This window comes from Aureobasidium melanogenum, assembly GCF_000721775.1.
Source record: "Aureobasidium melanogenum CBS 110374 unplaced genomic scaffold scaffold_28, whole genome shotgun sequence".
In the NCBI taxonomy this organism is placed as follows: Eukaryota; Fungi; Ascomycota; class Dothideomycetes; order Dothideales; family Saccotheciaceae; genus Aureobasidium; species Aureobasidium melanogenum.
Window position 1 is genome coordinate 88242 of NW_024470080.1, and position 22748 is coordinate 110989.

At 50.7% G+C, this 22748-nt stretch overlaps 7 protein-coding genes across 7 annotated transcripts; 3 read left to right on the forward strand and 4 right to left on the reverse strand.

The window, feature by feature from the left end:
- Positions 1–1200: 1200 nt before the first annotated feature.
- M437DRAFT_58124 (uncharacterized protein) lies at positions 1201–4099 on the forward strand (the record flags this gene model as incomplete). The annotated part of the gene is made up of 2 exons (XM_041023346.1): positions 1201–1459; positions 1512–4099. 2 exons carry the CDS (start codon positions 1201–1203, stop codon positions 4097–4099), a joined length of 2847 nt encoding a protein of 948 aa, XP_040875877.1.
- Positions 4100–4691: 592 nt separating this feature from the next.
- On the forward strand, positions 4692–6978 carry M437DRAFT_58469 (uncharacterized protein; the record flags this gene model as incomplete). Its single annotated transcript, XM_041023406.1, has 3 exons — positions 4692–5751; positions 5802–5893; positions 5944–6978. The coding sequence occupies 3 exons, from the start codon at positions 4692–4694 to the stop codon at positions 6976–6978; spliced, it is 2187 nt and encodes a 728-aa protein (XP_040875878.1).
- A 308-nt stretch (positions 6979–7286) lies between these two features.
- On the reverse strand, positions 7287–7886 carry M437DRAFT_88125 (ubiquitin-domain-containing protein; the record flags this gene model as incomplete). The annotated part of the gene is made up of 3 exons (XM_041028765.1): positions 7287–7376; positions 7436–7716; positions 7793–7886. The coding sequence occupies 3 exons, from the start codon at positions 7884–7886 to the stop codon at positions 7287–7289; spliced, it is 465 nt and encodes a 154-aa protein (XP_040875879.1).
- A 4262-nt stretch (positions 7887–12148) lies between these two features.
- On the reverse strand, positions 12149–13819 carry M437DRAFT_78623 (Udp-Galactopyranose mutase in complex with Udp; the record flags this gene model as incomplete). Its single annotated transcript, XM_041027018.1, has 3 exons — positions 12149–13540; positions 13601–13751; positions 13806–13819. The coding sequence occupies 3 exons, from the start codon at positions 13817–13819 to the stop codon at positions 12149–12151; spliced, it is 1557 nt and encodes a 518-aa protein (XP_040875880.1).
- Positions 13820–15000: 1181 nt separating this feature from the next.
- M437DRAFT_58169 (DUF250 domain membrane protein) lies at positions 15001–16438 on the forward strand (the record flags this gene model as incomplete). The annotated part of the gene is made up of 5 exons (XM_041023357.1): positions 15001–15131; positions 15196–15269; positions 15323–15546; positions 15607–16014; positions 16067–16438. The coding sequence occupies 5 exons, from the start codon at positions 15001–15003 to the stop codon at positions 16436–16438; spliced, it is 1209 nt and encodes a 402-aa protein (XP_040875881.1).
- A 2410-nt stretch (positions 16439–18848) lies between these two features.
- M437DRAFT_58346 (nuclear polyadenylated RNA-binding protein Nab2) lies at positions 18849–20417 on the reverse strand (the record flags this gene model as incomplete). The annotated part of the gene is made up of 2 exons (XM_041023386.1): positions 18849–19968; positions 20020–20417. 2 exons carry the CDS (start codon positions 20415–20417, stop codon positions 18849–18851), a joined length of 1518 nt encoding a protein of 505 aa, XP_040875882.1.
- Positions 20418–20831: 414 nt separating this feature from the next.
- M437DRAFT_58139 (TPT-domain-containing protein) lies at positions 20832–22488 on the reverse strand (the record flags this gene model as incomplete). The annotated part of the gene is made up of 2 exons (XM_041023349.1): positions 20832–21986; positions 22039–22488. The coding sequence occupies 2 exons, from the start codon at positions 22486–22488 to the stop codon at positions 20832–20834; spliced, it is 1605 nt and encodes a 534-aa protein (XP_040875883.1).
- Positions 22489–22748: the final 260 nt, after the last annotated feature.

Genomic DNA, 22748 nt, shown 5'->3' on the forward strand with positions numbered 1-22748 from the left:
GAAGTGTAGTGCGTGGCCTGAACCAATACCAAGTATTGCGAGAAATCAGGATGGGACGATCATGCATCGGAACAGTTGTTCTGCAAGGGCGAAACAATATTGATGAGCCCAAGCCCTAAATAAACAGCTGATTGTTTCCTCAAAGAAACGCGAAATAGGCTTATACACGGCAAGCTATCCGACGCTGAGGATTAAGCGGGTTAGACCACAATATGGCAGAAGACCGGAAGGCAAGGCGCCTAGCCCTTGAATCGAGATTGGATACAGCCATCAGACTTCTGGATGCAAATCGACCGACGTGATGGATGATGGGGGACAGGTAGTGGGAAATCTAGGCGCGTACAAACGAGTGCATCGCCGATGGTGGCTTGGTTGGTCGAACAAGGAGCAAAGGTGAGAGGCGAACTGTTAGTCCACAGAACAGTCAAGAAGGACAGCATCGCGACAGCATTTTGCGCAACTCTTCCTTACAAATTCTACTCAGCATATCGATAGAGCTGCACAGAAGTTGAGATTCGAAAGAGTCTGGAAAGCGGAAGAATATAGCCGAGAACGATCCAGGAGGTCTTGCAGCAACGGAGTGTCGAATCCGGAGGTCTAGAACTCGCGGCGTGTTTGTGTGTCTGGCAGGGTCTGTGACATAATTCTCGGCATGACGAAGCGCGGCCTCCAATCGAGACAGCCCGATCCTCAGGGCTTCACAGAAGGACCTGAGGATCGAAGCGTGTAGGCCGCACAGAGCACGTCCAAGAAACGCGATTTGGGAGCAACAGGAACGATGGCCGCAAAATTGTGTCTCGCTTCCCTGCAGAGTCAATCAAGGGCAGTTGCGGACTCTGATCCCCCACCACGTGAATCGACGGTCGATACGTCTCGCGACCTGCGATGCCCAAGGCGATCTGCTTTTTTTTTGGAATCTGTGATTGCGCGCTGCCATCTTGCTTGATCAGAAGTAGGTGTTTCGATGCTCAGATCTGCCTCTCAGACCTCTTGCCCCTACGCCATTCCCTGATATTCCCTACCTGACCTATTACAACTGCTCGCTCCTTCCCACCTGAACAAATACATAGCTCTATTCAACTATATGCCTATTCCGCCCAGCACACTAATCCCTCCTGGACTATAGACATATTACTATCTGTACTGGTACCTGATCACTACACATAACCGCATCGACGCTTTCCAAACACATCCGCGTATATGGCTTCTGAAGCCTACCTGCGCCCCCCTCACCCTAGGAGGCCACCTGCTCAGCGCTCCGTCTCTCTCAGACACACTTCAGGCCCCTCGCCGGACTCGAAGAACAGCAAGAGCACTCAGACCGAAGCCTCCAGCGGCTCGCCTTCGAGTAACAAGCCTAACGTGAGCAAGGCCGACTCTGGTGAGAGCAGTAACGCCGACAAGTGGTTCGATGGCGCCAACAACAACGCCGATGGCAACAACAGCACCGTCATCGACAGTAAGTCTTGGAAATGCACTCTACCTCGTTGTTGGCTAACCCTCGCCGCCAGATGATCCTCCATTCTTCCTCCAACACTCGTCTTCGGAAGAGACTCCGAACTATGGAGGACCGGGCGCAATGCTCGATTCACACATCCCCATGCATGCTCTGATGCAAAAGAATGATACCGAGGATAGCGGTAGCTCGGACTTCCGCGCCGTCATCGATGACCTTACTGTCCAGAACAAAAAGCTCAAGAGACGTCTGAAGAAGTACGAGAAGTTGCACGACGCACATTTGAAGGATGAGAAACTGTTCGAGGTCCGCGTCCACGGTCTGTCGTCGGCTAAGAGGCGCGAACTGGAAGACATCCTGCGCAACTTTGCTGTCAACGTCGCTGGTCAGGCAAACGCTGGTCCTACTTCGCAGAGCAGCAACCTCTACGACCGCGGTGTTCCTACTCTCAAGACCCATAAGACGGCCTCATCGTCGTCCAACTTCGCCGACTCTGCCTATGCTTCCAATTCAGCTTCTGCCTCCGCCTCTGGCACTTCTAACTCTAACAGCGGCCAGCAAAGTAGACACCCATATCGTCGTTCGAGCAAGACTCGTACCAACAACATCCAGACATATCTCCACGATATCCCCGAAGGTTTATTGCCGCAACATCCTGCAGTCATGACTGAGTACTCAAAGAAGAAGCTCGTTGTCCGTCGTCTCGAGCAAATCTTTGCTGGAACTGGTGCTGGCATGGGCGACCACCATCACCCTATGCAGCAACAAGAGGTTTCGCAGATGGCCGCGAGGGCTGATAGAAGTGCTCTGGAAGCTACCGGTCAAACTGCCAAGACTGAGGGCACTAGAGAAGCTCCTATCATGAAGGATGATGAAGACCGAAGCGCCGAAGAAGCCAGCGGACCCGAGGTTACCCAAGGAGCCGATGGCAATTCAAATGTTGTCGAAAAAGATTTTGCAGGTCTCTCGCCTCAGCAGCGACCTACGAGACCTCTGGACCTCGATCCTCATCGCGCTCAGAACCCTCGTGATAACTTCCAATATATCCGTCATCTTGGTTTCTCACCACCCGAGCCTAGCACTATGCAGGCTCATGAAGAAGGCCATGGCTGGATCTATTTGAATTTCCTTTTCAACATGGCTCAGCTTCATACCCTGAACGTCACTCCCGAATTCGCCAAGAAGGCTTTGCTTGACTTCAGCACAAAGTTCGAGCTTTCTGAAGACGGTCGCAAGGTTCGCTGGAAGGGCGGCAAAACCATCACAAGATCGGCTAGCGATACTGATGGAAGCTCGCCGTCAACTTATGGAAACTCTCCTAACGGCACAAGTCCTCAGAAGCGCTCGAAATCTTCTCACCACAAAGCTGGCGCAAAATCTGCAAAACGTAGATTGTTGCAGCAGCAAGACAGCAAGTTCACTTACACTCCTCTCTTTTTCCACCGCAGTAGCGAAGATGATAGCGATCTTTCGTCCGAAGAAGATGAAACTGAGTCTCAGTTTTTGGCTCCTCCAGGCGGCGACTCCTCCGCCATGACTAGCTCTGGTATTCGCACTGTTTCGTTGAGACAGAAGAAGAAGACTGACAATGGTCCCATCATTTTCTACAACAATGCCAAATTCTGCACTGACCTTAGTGGCGAGCCGAAGACAGAAGCCGCCATGATGTACAACCCTATTTTGTACCACACGACGACCGAGCACGCACTCGGTGTCCCAAGGCCCTCTGAAGCAAGTCAACAAGACATCATGGAATCTCGCGGTCCTCTTGACGAGGCCCAGGATCTTCCCGAGGCCATGAGTTTGGACGACAACCCGATCCCCGAAGCTCTCGAGCTCAACTTCCCCAGTACCTCTCCCCTCTCTGACGCGAGTGGAGCATCTGGACCGGCAAGAGACCAGATCGAGTTAGAGGTCTCAGGAATTGGTGGCATTTATCCCTCTGACAACTTCTCCGTCAACGTCAAGATGGAGCGCAAGCGCAACCCTACCTCTGCGGCTCCACCTGTACAGCCAAAGTCGTACTCTCCTAAGATTGCCGGACTTCTCAAGGAGAACAAGCAGCAACCAGCAGTTTTCACGGAAGAAGTCGTAGGCACTTTCCACCAGGAGTTGCCTCCTTCCGAGCTTCCACCTGCCTCCTGCTTCATGGACATCGATGAGTATGATGACGATGAGTCCGAGTTCGAAGATTACCATTCAATGATTCCTGATGTTGATCGTGTTCATGACGTTCCAGCCACCGCACCACAAACCATCGACATGGCATACATGAGCAGCGATGAGAGTGATGATGAGGACGACGAAGAAGGAGACAAAGACGACGATGCCGCATCCGATGGCTCTCTCGATCTGCTTGCGACTGCTCGCGAGCTCGACCCCCAGTCGATTCAGGCACGCGAGCGTGAGTATGACGCTCACATGGCCGAGAGACTTGCAGAAGAGATTCCTGCTGGTAGCTCTGCCGCTACTGCAGGAGGTGGCAGTGGGTTTGCTAGCCCAGCTGCCGGCATTAGCAGAAAAGACTACGAGGACGCACGCGCGGAGCATGCTATGCGCCACGCATCCACCATCACATCCGTGGCGTCGTTCAACAGAACAGACACCAATGGTTCAATGGTCGTCAATGGCAAGTCGCCTTGATGATACACATGCTTTTGCGGATCATGTTAATATTGTTGCATTTGCATATTGTACAGGAGTCTTGGTTTGATTTCATTCAGGACATTTGGTTTTACAAGATACCCCCCCTATGTAGCATAGGATATTTGAATCACTGTATTTTTTTGTATTTTTTTTTAACCTCGTATTCATCGTTTGGTGCCATCTCTTCCCCCAAAGTGATTCAGGGTGACATATTCGTAGCCAGAGCGTTCTAGCTTCCGCTTGACACTTTCCAATCTTGCCAAGCCTTTTGCAACCTAGGTCCTTCGGCATGCCTACGCAAAGGCAAGTCGTCAGCATAATCATTCAAGATTTCCATCAGCAATTGGAGGCCTCACTTGTCGAGTCGTTACTGGGTTTCAAATATTTCTCATATCGTAGCCCTCGGTGAGCTTGACTCGTGCTGGCACTGGCTGAGATTGTTGGGTTTCACATCGGGCTCTGACAGCACCGGAAGGTTGCCCGGAAGGCTGTTTAACCCGGTAAGCCCGCCACCAAAAACCATCTTCCATGTTTCTCATCTTGCACACGCAACAATCAATTGGTCAGAGAGAAAGGTGTTCGCGCAGCAATGGAGAGTGGCACGCCGAACACAAATCCAATGGCAGCAGAAGTGCCTGCCAAGGCCGAGGTGGACGACTTTCTGCGGCGCAAACGAAAAGCGCGCGAGCACAAGGCGTGTTATCCGTGTCGACAACGAAAAGTTCGCTGTGATCTTGCCAGGCCATGCCGCACCTGCGTCGAGCGCGAGCATCCTGAGCTATGCGACTACCATCCGCCTAACAAGAAACAGAACAATTCTTCATCCTCGGCATCCCTTGCGCTTCCTGCTGCGGGTACTAGCAGTGGGGTTCCTGCGCTGAACGCTAACACGGTCACGCTTTCGCGGTCGAATTTTGATCATTTGTGTCGAAAACTCGACAATGTTGAGTCTGCGCTGGAAGACTTGCGCCGGGAGATGAGAAGCTCGAATAGACCGACTCAAAACCCTTCTGGACGTTCTTCACCATCAAGTACTACGCAAAAGGCCGAAGGTGCTCAGCCATGGATCAACAACCAATTCACTCGTCATACTACTGTTCATGGACTTCACGCCCGAAATGATTTAACCGGTCAAACTGTACATCTGGGAGGCTCTTCAGTACCCGCGCTTGTTATGGCTTTGGGTCAAGGCGATCGCGAGCAGCCTTCAGTTCAGGAAATTCTTGGCAGATCTATTCTGCCCATGTTCGGCCTGGATAACGAGACAGCGACGTATCCATTCGTGGACCTCTGGGGACTGGCCCATGGCTCTCTTGCACGCGCTCAAGAATTGGCCAAGACGATCCCCACCGACAGCCAATGCTTATCCTTCTTCCGGTACTATCAAAATTTGGGAAACATCATCTTCCCTGGTGTTGCAGACATCTCAACTTTCGAGATGGATTTGACGCGCTTCCTACAAAAGAGAAACGAACAGATGGGTGTAGCCGGATCTTTGCCTGCCGACAGTCCTCTTCCTGGAGTCTCTGAGCAAGCGATATACGACAAGAATCTGGAGTGGGTTGGACTGCTGTTCGCTGTACTGGCGAGTGGTTGTCAATGCTCTGGTCTGCCTCGAAAAGAACGTGAATTGACATCTCAAGTCTACAGTACGTGAAACAAAGCCGTGAGCTGACGAGAGTAGAACACTGACAGCAAGCAGTGTGTTGTAGTTTCGAGTGTCTGCGCTTTACCAATTTCCTATCACATGTGACATTAGAGAGCATCCAAACGCTATTGATTCTCGGAAACGTAGGTGATTTTGCTTACGTGCACGATATCAGCGTCTAACATGTATGCAGGTCATCTCTAACAACATGAACGCGGGCACTTCGTGGTCACTTATGGGTCTCACACTGAGATTGGCAATGAGCTTAGGTCTGCACCGCAGCTGTCCACCTGCCGCAGACGTCGAGACCAAGGCAATTCGCTCCAAGGTTTGGTGGTCGATTGTCTGGCAAGACAGTCTGTTATCAATCACATACGATCGCGCCGCAACTACAGCATATATCGATCCTTCAAGTATGCCAGCACCGAACGCATACACTGAAATCCCACCTTACCACCTTGCAATGTACAGGCTCTGCAGGGTCGGACTTGAGATTGTACGCGACCGCACGAAGACCATGAGCTCGCGCGAATTGTTTGCCAGAATCACGAATCACAGAAACGAGATTGACGACATCATGGCAGGCACAGCCGACTACTTGCGTGACTCGCGCACTTGCAAATCGGTAGAAGAGTCACTCGAGCACTGGGCACTTTACCTACACGTGTCGTACATAGTCTCAGAGCTATGTCGACCAGCCATCAGCCCCAGCACAGCCAGCTACGAGCTTTCCAAAGCATTCAAGCAGACTTGTATTGACAGTTTGGTCAGCACAGTAGAAGCTTTCCTCGGCCTACAAAACATCACACCATATGCAAGACAGTCTTGGGCTGCCGTGCACCGCAGTCTGAGTTCCGCACTCCTCCTCGGCATCATGGGCGAGCATGCCCACAACGAACGCGCGCGCCGTCTCTTGGGCAGATTTGTCGCTCTCATGTCAGATATGCAATCAGCACTCGACCCGCAAGAACTTGCAGCACCTATGGAAAGAGCCATTACCGCACTCAAGAAACTCAACATCCAGGAATCGAGACCTTCAAGATTCATCGAGGATATTGCTATGGCGCCTTCGGGTGGCAGTGTGGCGGATAGCACTGAGAGTCCTGGTATGGCTGGGGTGGATCACTCGAGTGTGTTTCCCTCTAACACGAGTGCGTTGGTTGATGAAGAGTATTCGCCATATAGCGTGCTCAATTCCATTTTGTGGGGCCAAGGACCGACTCCTTGAGCAAGAGACGGAAGGGTGGTTGTCGACAGCGGAGATGGTTCGAAACGAGACAAGTGTATATCCGTATGACATGCATTGATGGAATGGAGCGTTTATAGAGATAGCCTGTATAAAATTATCATTATTGTTTTTCATCATCCATCATCACATCAAAGATGCAGCGAACCACAAGAGCATTATGGTCAACGTCACGAAAACAGAGTGAGAAGGCACGCAAAGATTGTGATCGGGACAACGACTTTATTGCAAAATACTAGATAGCTAGCAGAGAGTAACAAAAGTCATCAACACCTGCCTCGGCGACACGTTTACTTGGGGTCGTCGAAGACGTAGGTGAGGTGGCAGCGACCGCAGTACTGGCGGTTGTGCATGGCGGCCATGAAGATACCGGCACCGCACTGAGAAGGGAGTTAGCGTCTTGCAAGATTTCGACATCAGGCAGAAAGAAGAAACTTACGGTATCCGAGGGGCACTCGCGACGCAGGCGCTCAATCTTGCCGTCACCGTCAACCTTGTAGTACTTGAGGACGGCGAGCTTGGTCTTCTTGCGCTTGTGCTTGATCTTCTTGGGGGTGGTGTAGACCTTCTTCTTGCGCTTCTTACCACCACCACGGAGGCGGAGGACGAGGTGAAGAGTGCTCTCCTTCTGGATGTTGTAGTCGGAGAGGGTGCGGCCATCCTCAAGCTGCTTGCCAGCGAAGATCAGGCGCTGCTGGTCCGGGGGGATACCCTCCTTGTCTGTTTGTCGTGTGTTAGTGACTGTGCGCAGGTCGTGTGTGGCGAGGGTCGTCGCCGGCGGTAGGAAAGTGCGCACCCTGGATCTTGGACTTGACATTGTCGATGGTGTCGGACGACTCCACCTCAAGGGTGATAGTCTTGCCCGTGAGGGTCTTGACGAAAATCTGCATGATGGCGACCTAGACAGCGGGGTCGTTGTCGTCCTAAGTCGTGAGGAAAAGAAAAGTCGCAAAGAAATGCTCGCTTGGAATTTGACAAGCGGTCGGTGCGCTCGCAAACTTGGCTTACCTAATCGGTGCCGTTCAGCCAATCATCGCTTGCCAGTCATGTGACTTGCTTCCTTCCTTCTTTGTCACCAACATCAAGGTCCTTTTAGTCATAAGTGAAAGAGTGGACGCGCTTTCTCGACCTAGACGAGTTTTGTCATGTATCACTCTAAAACGCGCGCTGCCAACTATCTTGCACAGCATTTCCGAGAGTCTAGACCAAGAGTCAGGCTGACTATCTGTCTGCCGCGACGTTAGCCAATCAATGTATTGTTGGCTGAAAGACTTGCACATCAATCCATACTTCGGATCCTCTGACTGGTCAATTCTCACTGGGCTGCGCGGATATTCACCAACACCACGCGCCTTTCAGTGGAATTGTGAATGGGTATGCTACGTGGATTGATCACAGAGAGCAACTTCGGCCTTCCCAGCATCATCCTTCAGCCCAAGGAAGAGGCGCAGCTTCATCACAACACGCACCCTGACCCTGATAGGCTCACGAAGACCTATTTTCTACTCCAGACGACATATAACATGGAGCGCTTGTCAGTGTGCGCTGGTCAATCACAGAGCAGTTCCTCTATCGTCCAATGATCTCTACAACATCTGTCGACGATGAGGCGCAGTCGCTAGGTAATATGCATTTTGTTCCAAAAGAGTCACCGAGTGTCGTTCTGCTAGCCGCGTTGTTGCTATGGTCTGGTCGTGGAGGATAAGAAGAGGTATGCGTGAAATCTCTTGATCCTATGGCAGGCAGGCTATAAGTACAGGATCAAGCGCCTCTGGACCTACCCTCTCATATCCTCACTTTTATCAAGTCACAAGCTATTCATACAACCTACGATCGCACATCATGAGTTTCGACTTTGCCATCGAGGAGCCCCTCGAACGTCAGAAGATCTTGGATTGGGTATGCTCATCAGAGATCGATTATGCCGACCAACAAAGAGCTTTGAAAAAACGAAGACAAACAAAAATTGGAGAGTGGTTCCTCGGCGGCGATAAATTTCAAACCTGGATTCATGGCGACCACGCTACCCTCTTGTGCTCAGGTATGCCTGGTGTTGGCAAAACAATGATTACCTCTTTCGTCGTCAGCGACGTTCTGGAAAGGTACAAGAGCGACACTCAGGTTGGCGTTGCCTATATCTATTGTCAATTTCCTCGACAGGAAGAGCAGACGGCAGAATACCTCAAGTCGAGCATTCTCAGACAACTTCTTGGCCGGCTCAACGTCATACCAAATATGGTCAGGTCGTCGTTTCAATCTACTAACTCTATTAGGGGAGAGGACGACCTCACTCCAGATGAAGTTTCTGACTTGCTCGGGTCCATTCTGGGCTTGTTCAAGAAATCTGTTCTTATCATCGACGCTCTTGATGAATTGCCTGTTACGACTCGCGACGAATTTCTGTCCCAAATACTCACCCTTCAACGAAGTTTCAACATAAACATATTCGCCACATCGAGGCACGCGAAAATGACTCAAGAATCTTTGAATGGCTCCTGGGTCGAGATCAGCATCCGACACGAGGACTTGGAATGTAGTGCTGCTGCAATCCTGAAGAAGGGGCTTTTGTTGAGAGAAAGATCCGATCTTCAACAGCGAGCACTTTCCAGGACATTGCAGGTGGCAGATGGAATGTAAGAAGCACACGCGTGCACAAGCAAACAGCTTAAGCTTACGACTTTCAGATTGCTTCTGGCAGTGCTCTATGCACAATATATGGCTGGCATGAAACAGATGAAGCAGCTTTCCGGAACAATAAATGGGCTGAAGTCTGTCTCCGATCCGTTTTCCAGACTGTATGCCAAGGCAATGCAGCGGTTACAGCAGGATAACGAGACTGGTGATACCAAACTAGGCTTGACCACCATATGTTGGCTATTGCTGGCGAGAAGACCACTTCGTCTGAGCGAGTTGCTTCATGCTTTAGCTATCGACGAGCGTATTTCTTATCCCGATGATGAGAATGTGTTCCTTGTGTCACACATTGTCGACGCATGTGCCGGCTTAATCGTCGTGGATGAAACCAACGACACCGTTGGTTTGTTCCACAAGACTTTCCACGAGTATCTAGTCAAGAATCAATCGGTTTGGTTCCCTCAGGGGAACGACACAATTGGCCTGATGTGCGTTAGGTATCTGTCTTTCGATGCATTTGCAAGCGGCCCAAGCAAGGAACCTGATCGAAGTTTACCACATTTTCGTTGCCAGCCCCCAGATCGCGCTCACTTTGCGTTTCAATCTCGATTGATCCAGTACCCTCTGTATGATTATGCTTCAAAACATTGGCATGACCACATCCGCGGGAGCAATTTGGAGACAGCTGACATCGTCATGGCATTCCTAGCTGATACCAACAAAGTATCCGCTTCCTGCCAAAGACTGGAGAACCTTACGCCTCAAACCACTGGCACACATCTTGCAACAGAACTATCGCTTGAAAAGTAGCTAAAGCACCATCTAGAATCATGCCGGCCTGAACCCGATGTCAAGGATAAATTTGGACGAAGCCCTCTAACCTATGCGGCGGAATTCAATAACCTGATAGCAATCGATCATCTTATCGAGGCAGATGCTGATCCGAATTTGGCTTTGTCCTTTGCAGCAAGAAATGGCCATCCCCTGGCCAGCAAGGCTTTGCTACAGAAAGGAGCCGACGTCAACTATTGCGACAAGTCTGGTCGGAGTGCCCTGTCTTATGCTGCAGAACGTGGCTCAGAGGCTGTTGCTCGACTCTTACTTCAAAGTGGCGCTCAGATAGATCCCCTTGATTCGGAGAGACGCACACCATTGTTTGACGCAGCTGCAGCTGACTCAATTGAAGTGGCCTCACTGCTATTGGAGCGTGGAGCCAATGTCAACCAAGCAGATCTTTACAACATAACGCCTCTTCTTGCGGCTGCTAGAGCTGGTTCTGAGCGGATGATCGCATTCCTCATTGCACGTGGAGCTAGAGCCAACACGGAGAGCTACGAGAACGACACACCACACTCTCGAGCCGTCGAACTCGCACATCCACTAACCCGAGCAACAAAATTTGGATCAAAAGAAATCGTTCGTCTCTTGATATCAGCGGGATTTGACGTTAACAAAAGGGATCGCGCTGGGCTACCACCACTGGCTTATGCTGCGAAGAATGGCTGGGCAGACATCGTGAAGATTCTGCTAGAGAAGGGAGCCCAAGCGGACAACACAAAAGATGGGGCACAAACCATACTCTCATATGCTGTCGAGAATGGTTCTAAAGAACTAGTCGAATTGCTACTCACGTACGGCGCCAACATCAATCAATTGAGCGGTCGGACTCCTTATTGCGAACCGCTCTATTGGGCGCTTGGCATGACCACGATGTACGGCGGTCATCGACCAGCTGATGAGGAGATGATGAACTTACTCTTTGCGAACGGTGCAAACCCCAACGCGATGACCGTTTGGGAATCGTGGAGGGAAAGTCTGCTGGATCCGCCGCTGACTTACGCACTGCAAAACCTCCCCGTGGGAGAGTCCAAGACAGCCAGACTGATAGAACTTCTTCTGAAGTCTGGAGCCGACACAAGTCAGGTAACGCATAAAGGTGTGTCTGTCCACACATTTGCGAAACATCATTCGACAGAAGTTCAAGAACTGTTACAAGAGTACGGCGCACAGTGATAGCATACTGTCCCGATTCACGCCGCCCAGCCAACGATGCTGTGCTGAATTTGTTTCTATCAAGGAGGTCGATGTTCAAAATCTTGCTACGTCAGTGTGGTGTTGGGTAGGATCGAGACAGCATGAGGTAGTGTCTCACCCAGTCACCTTGTGCTTGAATAACATGTTCATAAAATCTGAATGTTTAAGGCTATTGAGTAAAGCGGAACATTATGGTGAATGCTGCGAAGTTGGCCATGTATTGAATGTGGCCCGCAGTGTGAAAGGGATTGAAAGTGGAAAATAACAAGATCAGTAGTAGCAGCACCTGATCATGATGTGAAGGCAATGTATTTGGTTCTCTATGCTTGTTCTTAATCTTTCATGCAAAATGTGGCCCGGTAATATGCACCATCACCTGTGTAAGCCCTCTCCGAAAAACTCCTGCATGCGCCGTGGCTTGTCGGATCATCACTGACTGACAACCTGTATGGGTATCTTGATTTTCTTTTCTTCTATCCTCTTTTTAAGGCTTGAGAGGCTTGCTGTCGTCGCGAATGCCCTTCATGCTCTTGAAGTACTGGGCACCATCAACGAGTCTGCGCTCGTCGTTGGAACGAGAGTTGACGAAGTCGGGGTAGAAGAGAGAGAGCTCTACAGAGCCGTTGACAATAGCGTCAACAGCCTCAACACCCTGCATGAAGGAGTGGTCCTGGTTACCGACTTCGTAGCGCCAAGCACCGAAGCGACCACGAGAGTAGATGTCCATGTCCTTGAGCTTGGGGAGAAGCTCCTTAAGGACACCTTCACGCTCGAGGGAAGGAGTGGGGTAACCGTGGTCGAACTTGCGGTGGTAGGTCGAGACAATCTCGTCCTTGGGCTGGAGCATCTCAGTGTTGACAAGACCCTGGATACACTCCTTGAGGAGGTTCGCTTCATCGACAGGCTTCATGGAGGACTCGGAAACCTCGAGCATGATGCTCCAGTAAGGACCCTCGTTGAGGCCAGTGCTCTCAGGAGCGGAGCCGTCGGCGAGCTGCATGGTGGCAAGCTTCTTGGTAGCAACGGGCTGGTTGTGGGGAGAGTAGTTGGAGAAGATGGTGGCGCGGTAGAAGGGGCAATCGTTCTCGGGGAAGTAGAGCCAGCACTTGTCGCCAATGCGCTCGGGGCGGTGACCACGGATACCAACACCAATGACGTGGGTGCTGCTGTAGAAGAGACCCTTGGAAAGATCGTGAAGCTGCTTGTTGCCCATGGCCTCGGTGAGGTAGTCGACGGCCATGGTTGAGATGAGCTTGCCGTACTTGATGGTGGTGCCATCCTTAGTTGTGACGGTGTGGGCATCGGCATCAACCTTGGTAACAGTGGCGTGAGGGCCGTACATGGTCTTCTCTTTGGGAAGAGTGTTGGCGACAGCAATCCAGATACCACCAGTACCACCCTCGGCAGGGAAGCGGAAAGTGGCGTTAGGGCCCCAGTTACCAGCAGTCTTGTTCAAGATAACGTTCTTGGTGACGGTCTTGAGGTCGGGAGCAGCGACACGCTCACCAAGCCACTGGCACTGCATCTTGGTGGTGGGGACAGCCCAGACCTTGTAGTTGTAGGGACGCATGAACAGGTCGGCAATACCCTCACCCATCATTCTGACGATCCACTCATCGAAGTCCTTGGGCTTGGTGTTGGAGACTCTGGCCTCCATGGCGGCATCGATCATGCCGTCAATGCACTTGACCTGCTCTTCCTTGGGAAGCATGGAGATGTTGTTCTGGAAGGGGTATGGGACCCATTGCTCCTTGCAGCGGACGTAGGAGATTCTCTGGTGGGTGTACCAGTCGGTCTCTTTGGGGAGAGCCTCGTTGATGCAGTCATCGAAGTACTTGTAGTGCGAGAAGATAACGTGGCCACCGACGTCGTAGAGCTGTCGATTGCTGTCAGCGCTGGCTCAATGGCTGTTGCAAGTTTCAGTCAAGCTACTCACGAAGCCCTCAGGGGTAACGTCGGTCGAGGCAAGACCACCAGGAATCTCGTTGGAGTCGATAATCATCCATGAGTGGTCGTCGATCTGGTTCAGACGCTTTGCGGCACCGAGACCAGTCGGGCCAGCGCCAATGACGAGAACATCAACCTCACTGTGTACACTTGTCAGCTGAGTTGAGGTGGCAACGGCTCGTATTGAAGCTCACATTTGCTTGGACATTGTGGTGGGGGAGTGTGAAAGAAGGTATTAAAGGAACTAAGAACAACAAGCGACGGGGCAACGAAAGAGGGTATCACTGGAGAGCAGAGAGACAAGAGGAAAGGTCGTCTGGACAGTTTTTATTCGCGATTGCTGTGATTGGATTGGGGAAAAGGAGGTCAATCGCCGCTCTCAATACTTGGCGGGCAGTGGCAGGCAAAGGGTCCGACCTCAAGCATGGCCGCCGCTTCCCAAGTTTCAACATCAGAGATCCTTGCTGCATTACTCCGACCTGGCCCGCCCCACCATGCCCAATCCAGACTTTCAATGAACCATCACATCTCAATCCATATGACTGCCATGAGCTAGCATGCCAGATCTACAAGCCACCGTGACAGTCTTCTAAACGTCTGTCAATTGCTTTCGGGTTGAACGTCTTGACTCAGTCGTGCCGCTCTAGCACATGTGTGGGAGAGTACAGCCACCTCCTCCGCGCGTCCAGATTGCATGCCGAACCAACTATGTTTGATACTTTCTGTGGCATTTTTCAGAGTTACACAAGTGCATTCGATGTCCAAAATGATCAAGCTCGGCCAAGCTTTGTTCGAGTGCTGCAATTGACCTCTCCCGGGCCTTTCCACTAGAGATGCGTGTTCACGTTGATTGGATCAGATGGTGCTGTAAAATAGTCGTCAGGAGAAGGAGATAAATTGTGCCGCACAGCATGGATTGACAGTGTAGCACACGACGCGGCGAGAGGAGGCTGGGCCGAGGAGAACAGCAAGCTGTTCAACATAACACATATGGCATGACAGCGGCATGTTCTAGCAAGCAATAGCACAAGTGTGTGAAGATGAAACATGTAGTATTCAGATCGTCGTGGTATCGACGGTGTTCGTGGATGCGAGAGTGGATGTGATTGCGTGTCCCGAAGGGAAGGTGAAGCGCGTGTCAACGGTTTCGAAGAGCGGCTCCACTTGCACAGCATGGGCGTTCCAAGCTTTCCTGACGATGCAATCAAGGGGTTGCACGCCGCAGACATCAAAACTTGTCCCAACCTCACAACCCAAATTTCTCATTCGAACCTTCTGTCTTCCATTCTTCGTCTCTAATCCACCTCGAGCAACCTGTCCACTGGTCCATCACTGTCCAGTGCAATCCTTCGCCTCGAATCGTAACCCCGACACCCCACGTTTGGCGCAATGGAGAAGGAAAGAACCTCTGGCGAGGTCGAGAGACCTGAGCAGGCCGAGCCTGTCCTGCCCGTCGTCAATCCGGCTCTCGAGAAACCTGCTCCTCCTCAGAGCGCCATCCACCCCGCTCTCTATGTTATGTGAGTCGCGCTCAGGAAACGAGCAAGCGCACGAGGCGACTACAGAAGCTGACAGCCTGCGCAGTGTCTGGATTGGTATGAGCTCCAGTGTCATCATCTTCAACAAGTACATCCTCGATAAGAACAAGCTGAACTTCCGTGAGTCTGCCCATCAGCCGACCCTCAAACCACTCCAGCTCATTGCTTCGTAGAATTCCCAATTTTCCTGACAACATGGCATCTCGGCTTTGCAACAATCTGCACCCAGATTCTCGCTCGTTTCACCACCGTTCTGGATTCAAGAAAGAAGGTTCCCATGAATGGCAGAGTCTACCTTAGAGCTATCGTTCCCATCGGTCTCTTCTTCTCTCTGTCGCTCATCTGCGGTAACCTCACCTACCTCTACCTTTCTGTCTCCTTCATCCAGATGATCAAGGTATGCTTGGGATCGCTTGTCTTTGCGTTTCTGGGTGAGCGGGAATTGACCCATTTCTAGGCTACCACCCCCGTCGCCGTTCTGATCACATCTTGGGTCATGGGTCTTTCTCCTCCCAACTTGAAGACCCTCGGAAACGTGTCTTTCATCGTTATCGGTGTCATCATCGCCTCATTCGGTGAGATCCAATTCGTCATGCTCGGTTTCCTCCTCCAAGTCGCTGGTATCATCTTCGAGGCCATTCGCTTGACCATGGTTCAGCGCCTTCTTTCCTCTGCCGAGTTCAAGATGGACCCTCTGGTTTCCCTCTACTACTTCGCTCCCGCTTGTACCATCATGAACGGAATTGTCGCTTTGATCACCGAGGTCCCATCTATGACTTGGGCTGACTTCGACCGCGTCGGTTACTTCACTCTCTTGCTCAACGCCATGGTTGCCTTCGGTCTCAACGTCTCGGTCGTCTTCCTGGTATGTGTTTTTTGCTGCGTTGTTCATGCCCTCTAGCTAACAAACTCTCCAGATTGGCAGAACCTCCTCTCTCGTTCTTACGCTCTGCGGTGTCCTCAAGGATATCCTTCTCGTCGTTGCCTCGATGCTCATCTTCCGCGACCCTGTTGCTCCTCTTCAATTCTTCGGTTACTCGATCGCCCTCGGTGGTCTCGTCTACTACAAGCTTGGAGCTGATGCCCTCAAGGAATACGCTGGTGGTGCCGGTCGCGCCTGGGCCGACTACGGTGTCAGACACCCCGCCCTCAGAAAGCTCATCGTCTTCGGTGGTGTGCTCCTCGTTCTTTTCCTCCTTCTTGGCTCCTTCAGCTCCTCCTTGCCTGTCGACCCCAAGCAATACGTCGGCAACAAGTACAGTGGCTTCTTCGGTAACGGCGGCGTCTGAAAACAGTCAAAAGAGCTTGGTTTATGGAAAGGCACAAATATCCGTTTTGGCACGCTTAAGGCAGGTCTAAATGCCGCGTATCAAAATAAACACTATAATACTGTGAATGAATATTGGAATGCGGGGTGAGCCCCAGTCAAGGGCACCTCACATATAGAGCACGCGATGTGGGCATTTCGGAGTTTTTCTTTTCTATACCATGTTAAGAAACCATCAAAAATACAACCCCATTTTCAAAATGTCGAAGGCTTTACGGAACAGAGCTTGCTGTTGAGTATGGAGTTATTTTCGCAACCGCTTCTGCTCACCAAAACAAACGGTTCGGCCAACCGTTAAAAAGACAAAAATCGATTTCAAGCCCCAACGTCAACATCCCAGAGCTTCTTTTCGAAACCTGGCACAACCGCCCAGCAGCCGGGAACATTGAAAGTCAAAAAAGGTCGGAAAAGTCCTAAATGGCAGGTCCCACGTGCTGTGGTTGCAAAATCCCGACGCGCGATTTTGAACAAGTTGATTTTATCTCTGATCTCTTCTTTCGGCTCCTAGAGCAGGTGCAACATCGCAGCTTGAGGAAGAAGGCGCAGCAAAGCAATCACCAAGGTCAAATTTCGGCGACTTTTTCTTCATCTCTTGTGCCCTGCAGCTACGTACATGAGCAGTTGGCGAGGATCTACCTTGTTGATTTGGCTGGGCGAGGGGTTAGTATCATGTTTGCGGCTCTGCTATTTTCTGTGCTCCGCATACAAGCGTCATAGACGTGACCTTGTTTCTATATTCACTTCCCGCGCGTGTTCAAGCGCGATTTTGACATTTTGTTGATGTCGGGTGTTTTTGCGAAAGCGAACTTTTGACTATCTCACCAAAAGGTTGATAAGATGGTTGTGCCAACTTTCGGAGTTGGTCCCAGAGACAAAGTCATGGTTTGATAGGTATGAGATCCGGAAAATGCCTAATCTCCACTTCTGTTCGTGTTCAAGTGTGGCTGTTTTGCTGGCTTTTTTGCTTTCTGAAACCGAGGACTGACTCGTCACTCGGCGGGTGTTTGTGTTTCATGTACAGTACAAGGTATAGTACTTTTTCGTCTCCTGATCTTCTCTGCTTTCAAGTAGAGGCAGGAGATCATCACTTCAAGTCTACCTCCTGTGATCAGTTAATTCGTTGTATTGCAGATAGCTACGAAATTGCTACAGTGCTATTGTGACACACACACACATTGTTATTGCTATGGAGACGCACATTTGTTCGAGGGAAGCAGAGGCATGCCTATCCACGGAGAGTCGACAACTTGTTTTGCTCTCATTGACCTAGCGCTATATTGTTTCCTATTACTATTGTGCATTTTCTATGGCTATACATGTTACAAAGTTCAGTCCACATGGGCGAGGTTGTACCACATATGCCTCCAGTTGCTTTGGGTGTTCGTAGACGACGACCTGTTTTCTTCGAGGCACTTTTTCCCAGGAACCCCAATCCTGGGCACAAGGCAAATGCACTATATACAGAAGAATTGAGAATACTCTCAACCTTCTGTCATTCTTGGATGAAGAGCAGTTCCCATTAGCTTGAGCGAGCGTCTCGAACAGAGGACTTGAACTGTGTGAGTAGATATTGAACGAACCACGAATCCCTCGCTTTTGGCTCTCTCTCAAAAGTGAAATGCGATAGCGATCAGAAAAGCATCGTCAGTTGAAAGAGTATAGAAATGGGGTGTGAGAATTGTGAGAGAAAGGGATGCAAAGAATGTGAGCAGAAGTAAAAAAACACAAAAAAGAAATCTCCTCTCTCTGAGTCGAACAAAGGACCTTCTGATGACAATCGAACAATTACAGTCAGACGCTCTAAACCAACTGAGCTAAGAAGAGATTGATGAAAGAAATTGTAATCTTGTCATAATATCAAAATATTTTTTCACCTTGGCTGATCGATAAGAATGCTACACCAACGATCTTTTGCACAGGAGTCACCATAAGCCACAAGAACACCTGATTCGAGGAAGTTTGCGAGAGAGTAAAGTAGCAAATAAGAGAATGCTGATGGTGCATCCACCCAAAAAACGAACGACCTTTTTTCTTAGGCCTCTATTTCAAATAATAACCATTATCCTTCGCTCTACTCATCTAACCATCTCCAGTCTGACATTCCAAATTTTTGCTTCTGTTTTGTTGAAAGCAAGTTCCAATAGTAGAAACTCCGTGTCTTATCAGTACAACACAAAATCCAACTGTCCTTCAGGTATTTTCTGAAGCCAGTCTTCGATAGCACAGCGCTTTATGGCGTCGCAGAGAATGCCTTCGAGTCCTCCTCTTGTATTAGTGCCGCTCGCATCTCTCGGATCCAAGTTTTCCTTCTTGACGTTGAAGTGTCCGCATGACTAAGGCGAAGGAGTAGGCCAATGGATGTTGTCAGCTCCCTAAGCGATGACATCTGCATTGGCCTGTTGAGCCTGGCCTTGCTGTTGCTGCTGCTCTGTCGATTGACCTTGTTGCTGTTGGTCACCATTACCCTGACCGGGTATAATTAACTCTTCCTCGCCGTCTGCGTCTGTGACAAAAGTGCGGTCGCTGACATGTTTGGCATTGGGGTTTGTCCAGTTCGCGCTACGTTTTTGACCTTCGTTGTGACGATAAGGGCAGTTAGGATTTAAACAAGGCGTGTAGCGGCACATGATGTCGCTGTGTGAGAACTGGCAACCAGAGTCGCGTTCGGGACAGTCGGCGCCATTCCTGCAGGGCGGTGTGGAGGGGTGTTTGAAGGGGCAGTTCGGGTTGGTGCAGTTGGGGTAGAATTTGCAATCCACTTGAGTTGAGAGGTGGGCACGCTTTTGCGCAGGAGACGGGTGAGATGCGACGCACTTCTTGTTCGTGCAGGCGGCGCCGTAAGGACATTTATCAGTAAGATCAAGAGCAATGCCGGGCGGTGCAGCGGGAGACTGGTGGCCAAAGTGACATGAGGGATTCGTGCAAGATAGCTGGAAGCGGCAAGGAATGGTCGAGGGTTCTTTCTGTTCTGAGTCGGCATTCTCAGCACCATCGGTCTCCATGGCGTCTGCACCTGCATTGGGGCGCTGGTTGTTTTTGAAGTTGCTGTTCTTTCTAGGTTTCTCGACACGTTCGAACAGCGATTTTCCTTGCTGACCTTGCTGTCCTTGTTGACCGTTGAAAAATGCTGGGTTGATAGCGGGAGCATTGGGAAATTGCTGACCAGGACCAAGAATCTGAGCCATCATACGCGACTGCTCTTCTAGCATCTTGAACAACTGCATTTGTTGCTGCGGGTTGGCTCCCATGATGGCGTTTTGGGTCATGGGCGAATTCATCTGGCTCATGTTCTGCATGCGATTGGCCATGTTACGAGGGCCCTTTGGAGGCTCGCGGTTATTGTGGGTGTTGATCCTCCCGACGCCTCCACCACCTCTTATTCTATGCAGCGCAGCATCGTTTGTGCGATCGAGAGCCTTGTTCATGTGTCCGAGCATGCGACGGTCTCGTGTTTGCTGCTTACCGTTGCGCATCGATTTAGGTCCGGTGGGGCTTGGTATGGTTAGCATATCAGTTTTACGAACTTGGCGTGAGCGAACATACATTGCACCCTCAGGTACCGAATCGCCTCCATCGCCCATGGCCTGATCTTGGTTCGAGTTATCCTGGTTTGCAGTTGTAGCGACTGCAGGTTGCGTCGCATCCATCTGGGTATCTTGGCCGCCATTGAGCTGGGCATTCAGCGTGTGTACTTGGTCGAACAGCCATGTCGCAAACTCGTTGGTGCTAGGATCGTCAGGACCGAGACCTAGCAGGTCGTTGGAAAGTTCTGATGCGATCTGGCTCTGGGTCTTGCCGTTGACGAGCATGAGGATGATGTACTCGGCGAGGGCTGAGTCGTCTGCGGCGCCGGTGCTCCAGCCAACCTCGGCGAGCTTTGGTTGCACGGCATTGTGAAGAGCTTCGGCCAGTGGTGTTCCTGTCACGACTTCGACCGACATGATGTCTGTCTGGTGTTTTGCTGCGGGGACTGTGGTGATTTGCGTGGCAACCAAATGCGTCGTGTGACAGTATATGCTGTTCGGCGATAGTTTTCGGGTGTCGACAACAAGGCCGAGTAGAGTAGATGAGCGACGTCTTTCAAGCGAAGGGTGTAACAATACTCTGGATCGCACAGCTACCAGATGTTGGCTGCAAAGAAAAGAAAGGGAAAGTGATGGCTTCAAGACGCAACCGGCCGCCGAAGCGCGACATGCTTGGCGTCATGTCTTTGTTCTCACTGTGACTATTTTCACCACTCTTTCACTTATACTTTTGGCTCACACAAGAACAAAGTCATATGAGACTGTTTTCACTGGAACAGATGAAACAATTCTTTTTTTGGCCTGTATGGCTGCTATATCGAGATAGATAGGCTAGTCGAGGTCTTCGGGCCTCTTGACAGGGCTAGCTCTGTCTTTCGTGTTCTGCTCCAGCAATGGAGCGATGTTGAGACTGAGACTGTTTCTGATCAACCCTCCTGCTGCGCTTGCCTTCCTCGTATGCTCCTTGCTGGTCTTGCCGTTGCTCTCTTCGATCGAACGCCTCGACTCTACGGCCACCATTTGCTCATGCGCCTCTCTCTTCGATTCGTCTCTCATTGTTCGCATCTTCATAAAGTTGTATGCAGCAATGCTGGCGATGGTCACGAACAGTCCAGAAATGTTGATAGGTGTAAGTTTGTCGCCAAATATGATACCAGCAGCCGAGATTGTCAACACTTCCTTGAAGATGCCGCATACACTCAACGTCACCGCACTGGTGCGTTTGAGAAGAGCAAACTCCGATGCCGTCATCAAGAAGGCCAGTACGCCAGGGAAAAGAATGATGCCGATCGAACCAGCGACACCTTTGGAGTCTGCCAGGGCACGCAACCCTCCGGCAAGCTCGATAGGACCCTCTACGGGCAATGCGATGATCAGCAGTGCTGCAAACATAACGGGTGCCAGGAAGAAAATGGAAGAAAATGGATTGCTGGTGGCCGGGCTGCGAAGAAGCAAAATCTGGGTCAAACTCCAGCGGAAACCAGAGAAGAATGCTGCGCTCATAACCAGTATGAACCCTAGTATGCTGAAAGCTGTTTCTCCCGCGACCATCATGATTACTCCGAACATCATGGTAAGGATGATAGCGCCAACCTTTAGCGAAGGCTTCTCCAGACGGAAGAGCAGGGCAAAAATAAGTACAAAGCCCAGCACGGACGATTTACACATGGTATAGAAAGTCAAGGAGATGAACTTGAGTGACATGTTTCCAAGGCCAATGTCCAAGCCAGTAGCTGCACCACAAGGGCCAATGCGGGTCAAATAGAACCAGCCAGTCATGAGCGGCTTGCGAGGTGTTTCGAGTGTATCGCCGTCTGCTGACTGCGCAATTGGCGCATAGTCTGCCGGTTTGTGTTTCGGTCGTAGATTGGGAATGAAGTATAGAACGAGCGAAGAAAGGCAAAATTGTACGAGCATGTGTACGCAGGTGGTGAAAAGAGGGAAATGAAAGTCGAGATTGCCTTTTGAGAACATCCATTTGTTGTACTAGAAATATGTGAGTAATGGACTTCAAGCCTGGGCAGAGAGTTTGGCTTACAACGGAGATGGATATTGAGAAGGTGTACCATAGTCCTATCAATATGCAGTTTATGATTGCATCGCGCATGAAGCTTGCAGTGGCCAGGCGCTCTTCCTCTTTGGAAATTTCGCCATCGGGAACGATTCTCTCATCTGCCAGTGTGTTCCGTCGCTTGCGTCTCGTTCTCTTCTGACGGTCCTGGATCGTCAAGCCCGTCTCTTCGTCGTCTTCAAGACCCTCGTCGGATCGAATGTCGTCCATCTCCCAGTCTGAGCCCGACGACACGGGATTGGTCTCGTCCTCTTCGTAGCTATGTGGTGATTCGGCATGAGCGGCTTCGGGAATGTCGGAAGGCATTCGCCTTGGGCTGGCTCTCCGGATGCCAATACGTTCTTCGTTGATGATTTGTTGCACGAGCGACGAACCTCGTCGCCTTGTCGAGCCCGCCTGCGAGCTTTCTGAATCCATGGTCTGATGTGACTATGCGTGTGTAAGGAGGTGTGTGGATATCGCCGCGTGACGGTGGAGGGTGAGCACGTGTGGAGGGCGAGTAACCATAAGCTTTTTCGAGTCAAGGACCGCGTGGGAAGTGCTAAGTGACAGTGTACAAAAGAGTTGGTTCAAGCCAGCATTGTCTGTTGATTCAAGGATTGGGTGACAACGATGACAAGGGCGAAATGGAGAGAAACAAAGAAGTGGATGCTAATGATTGTATGTCTGTTGCTTTC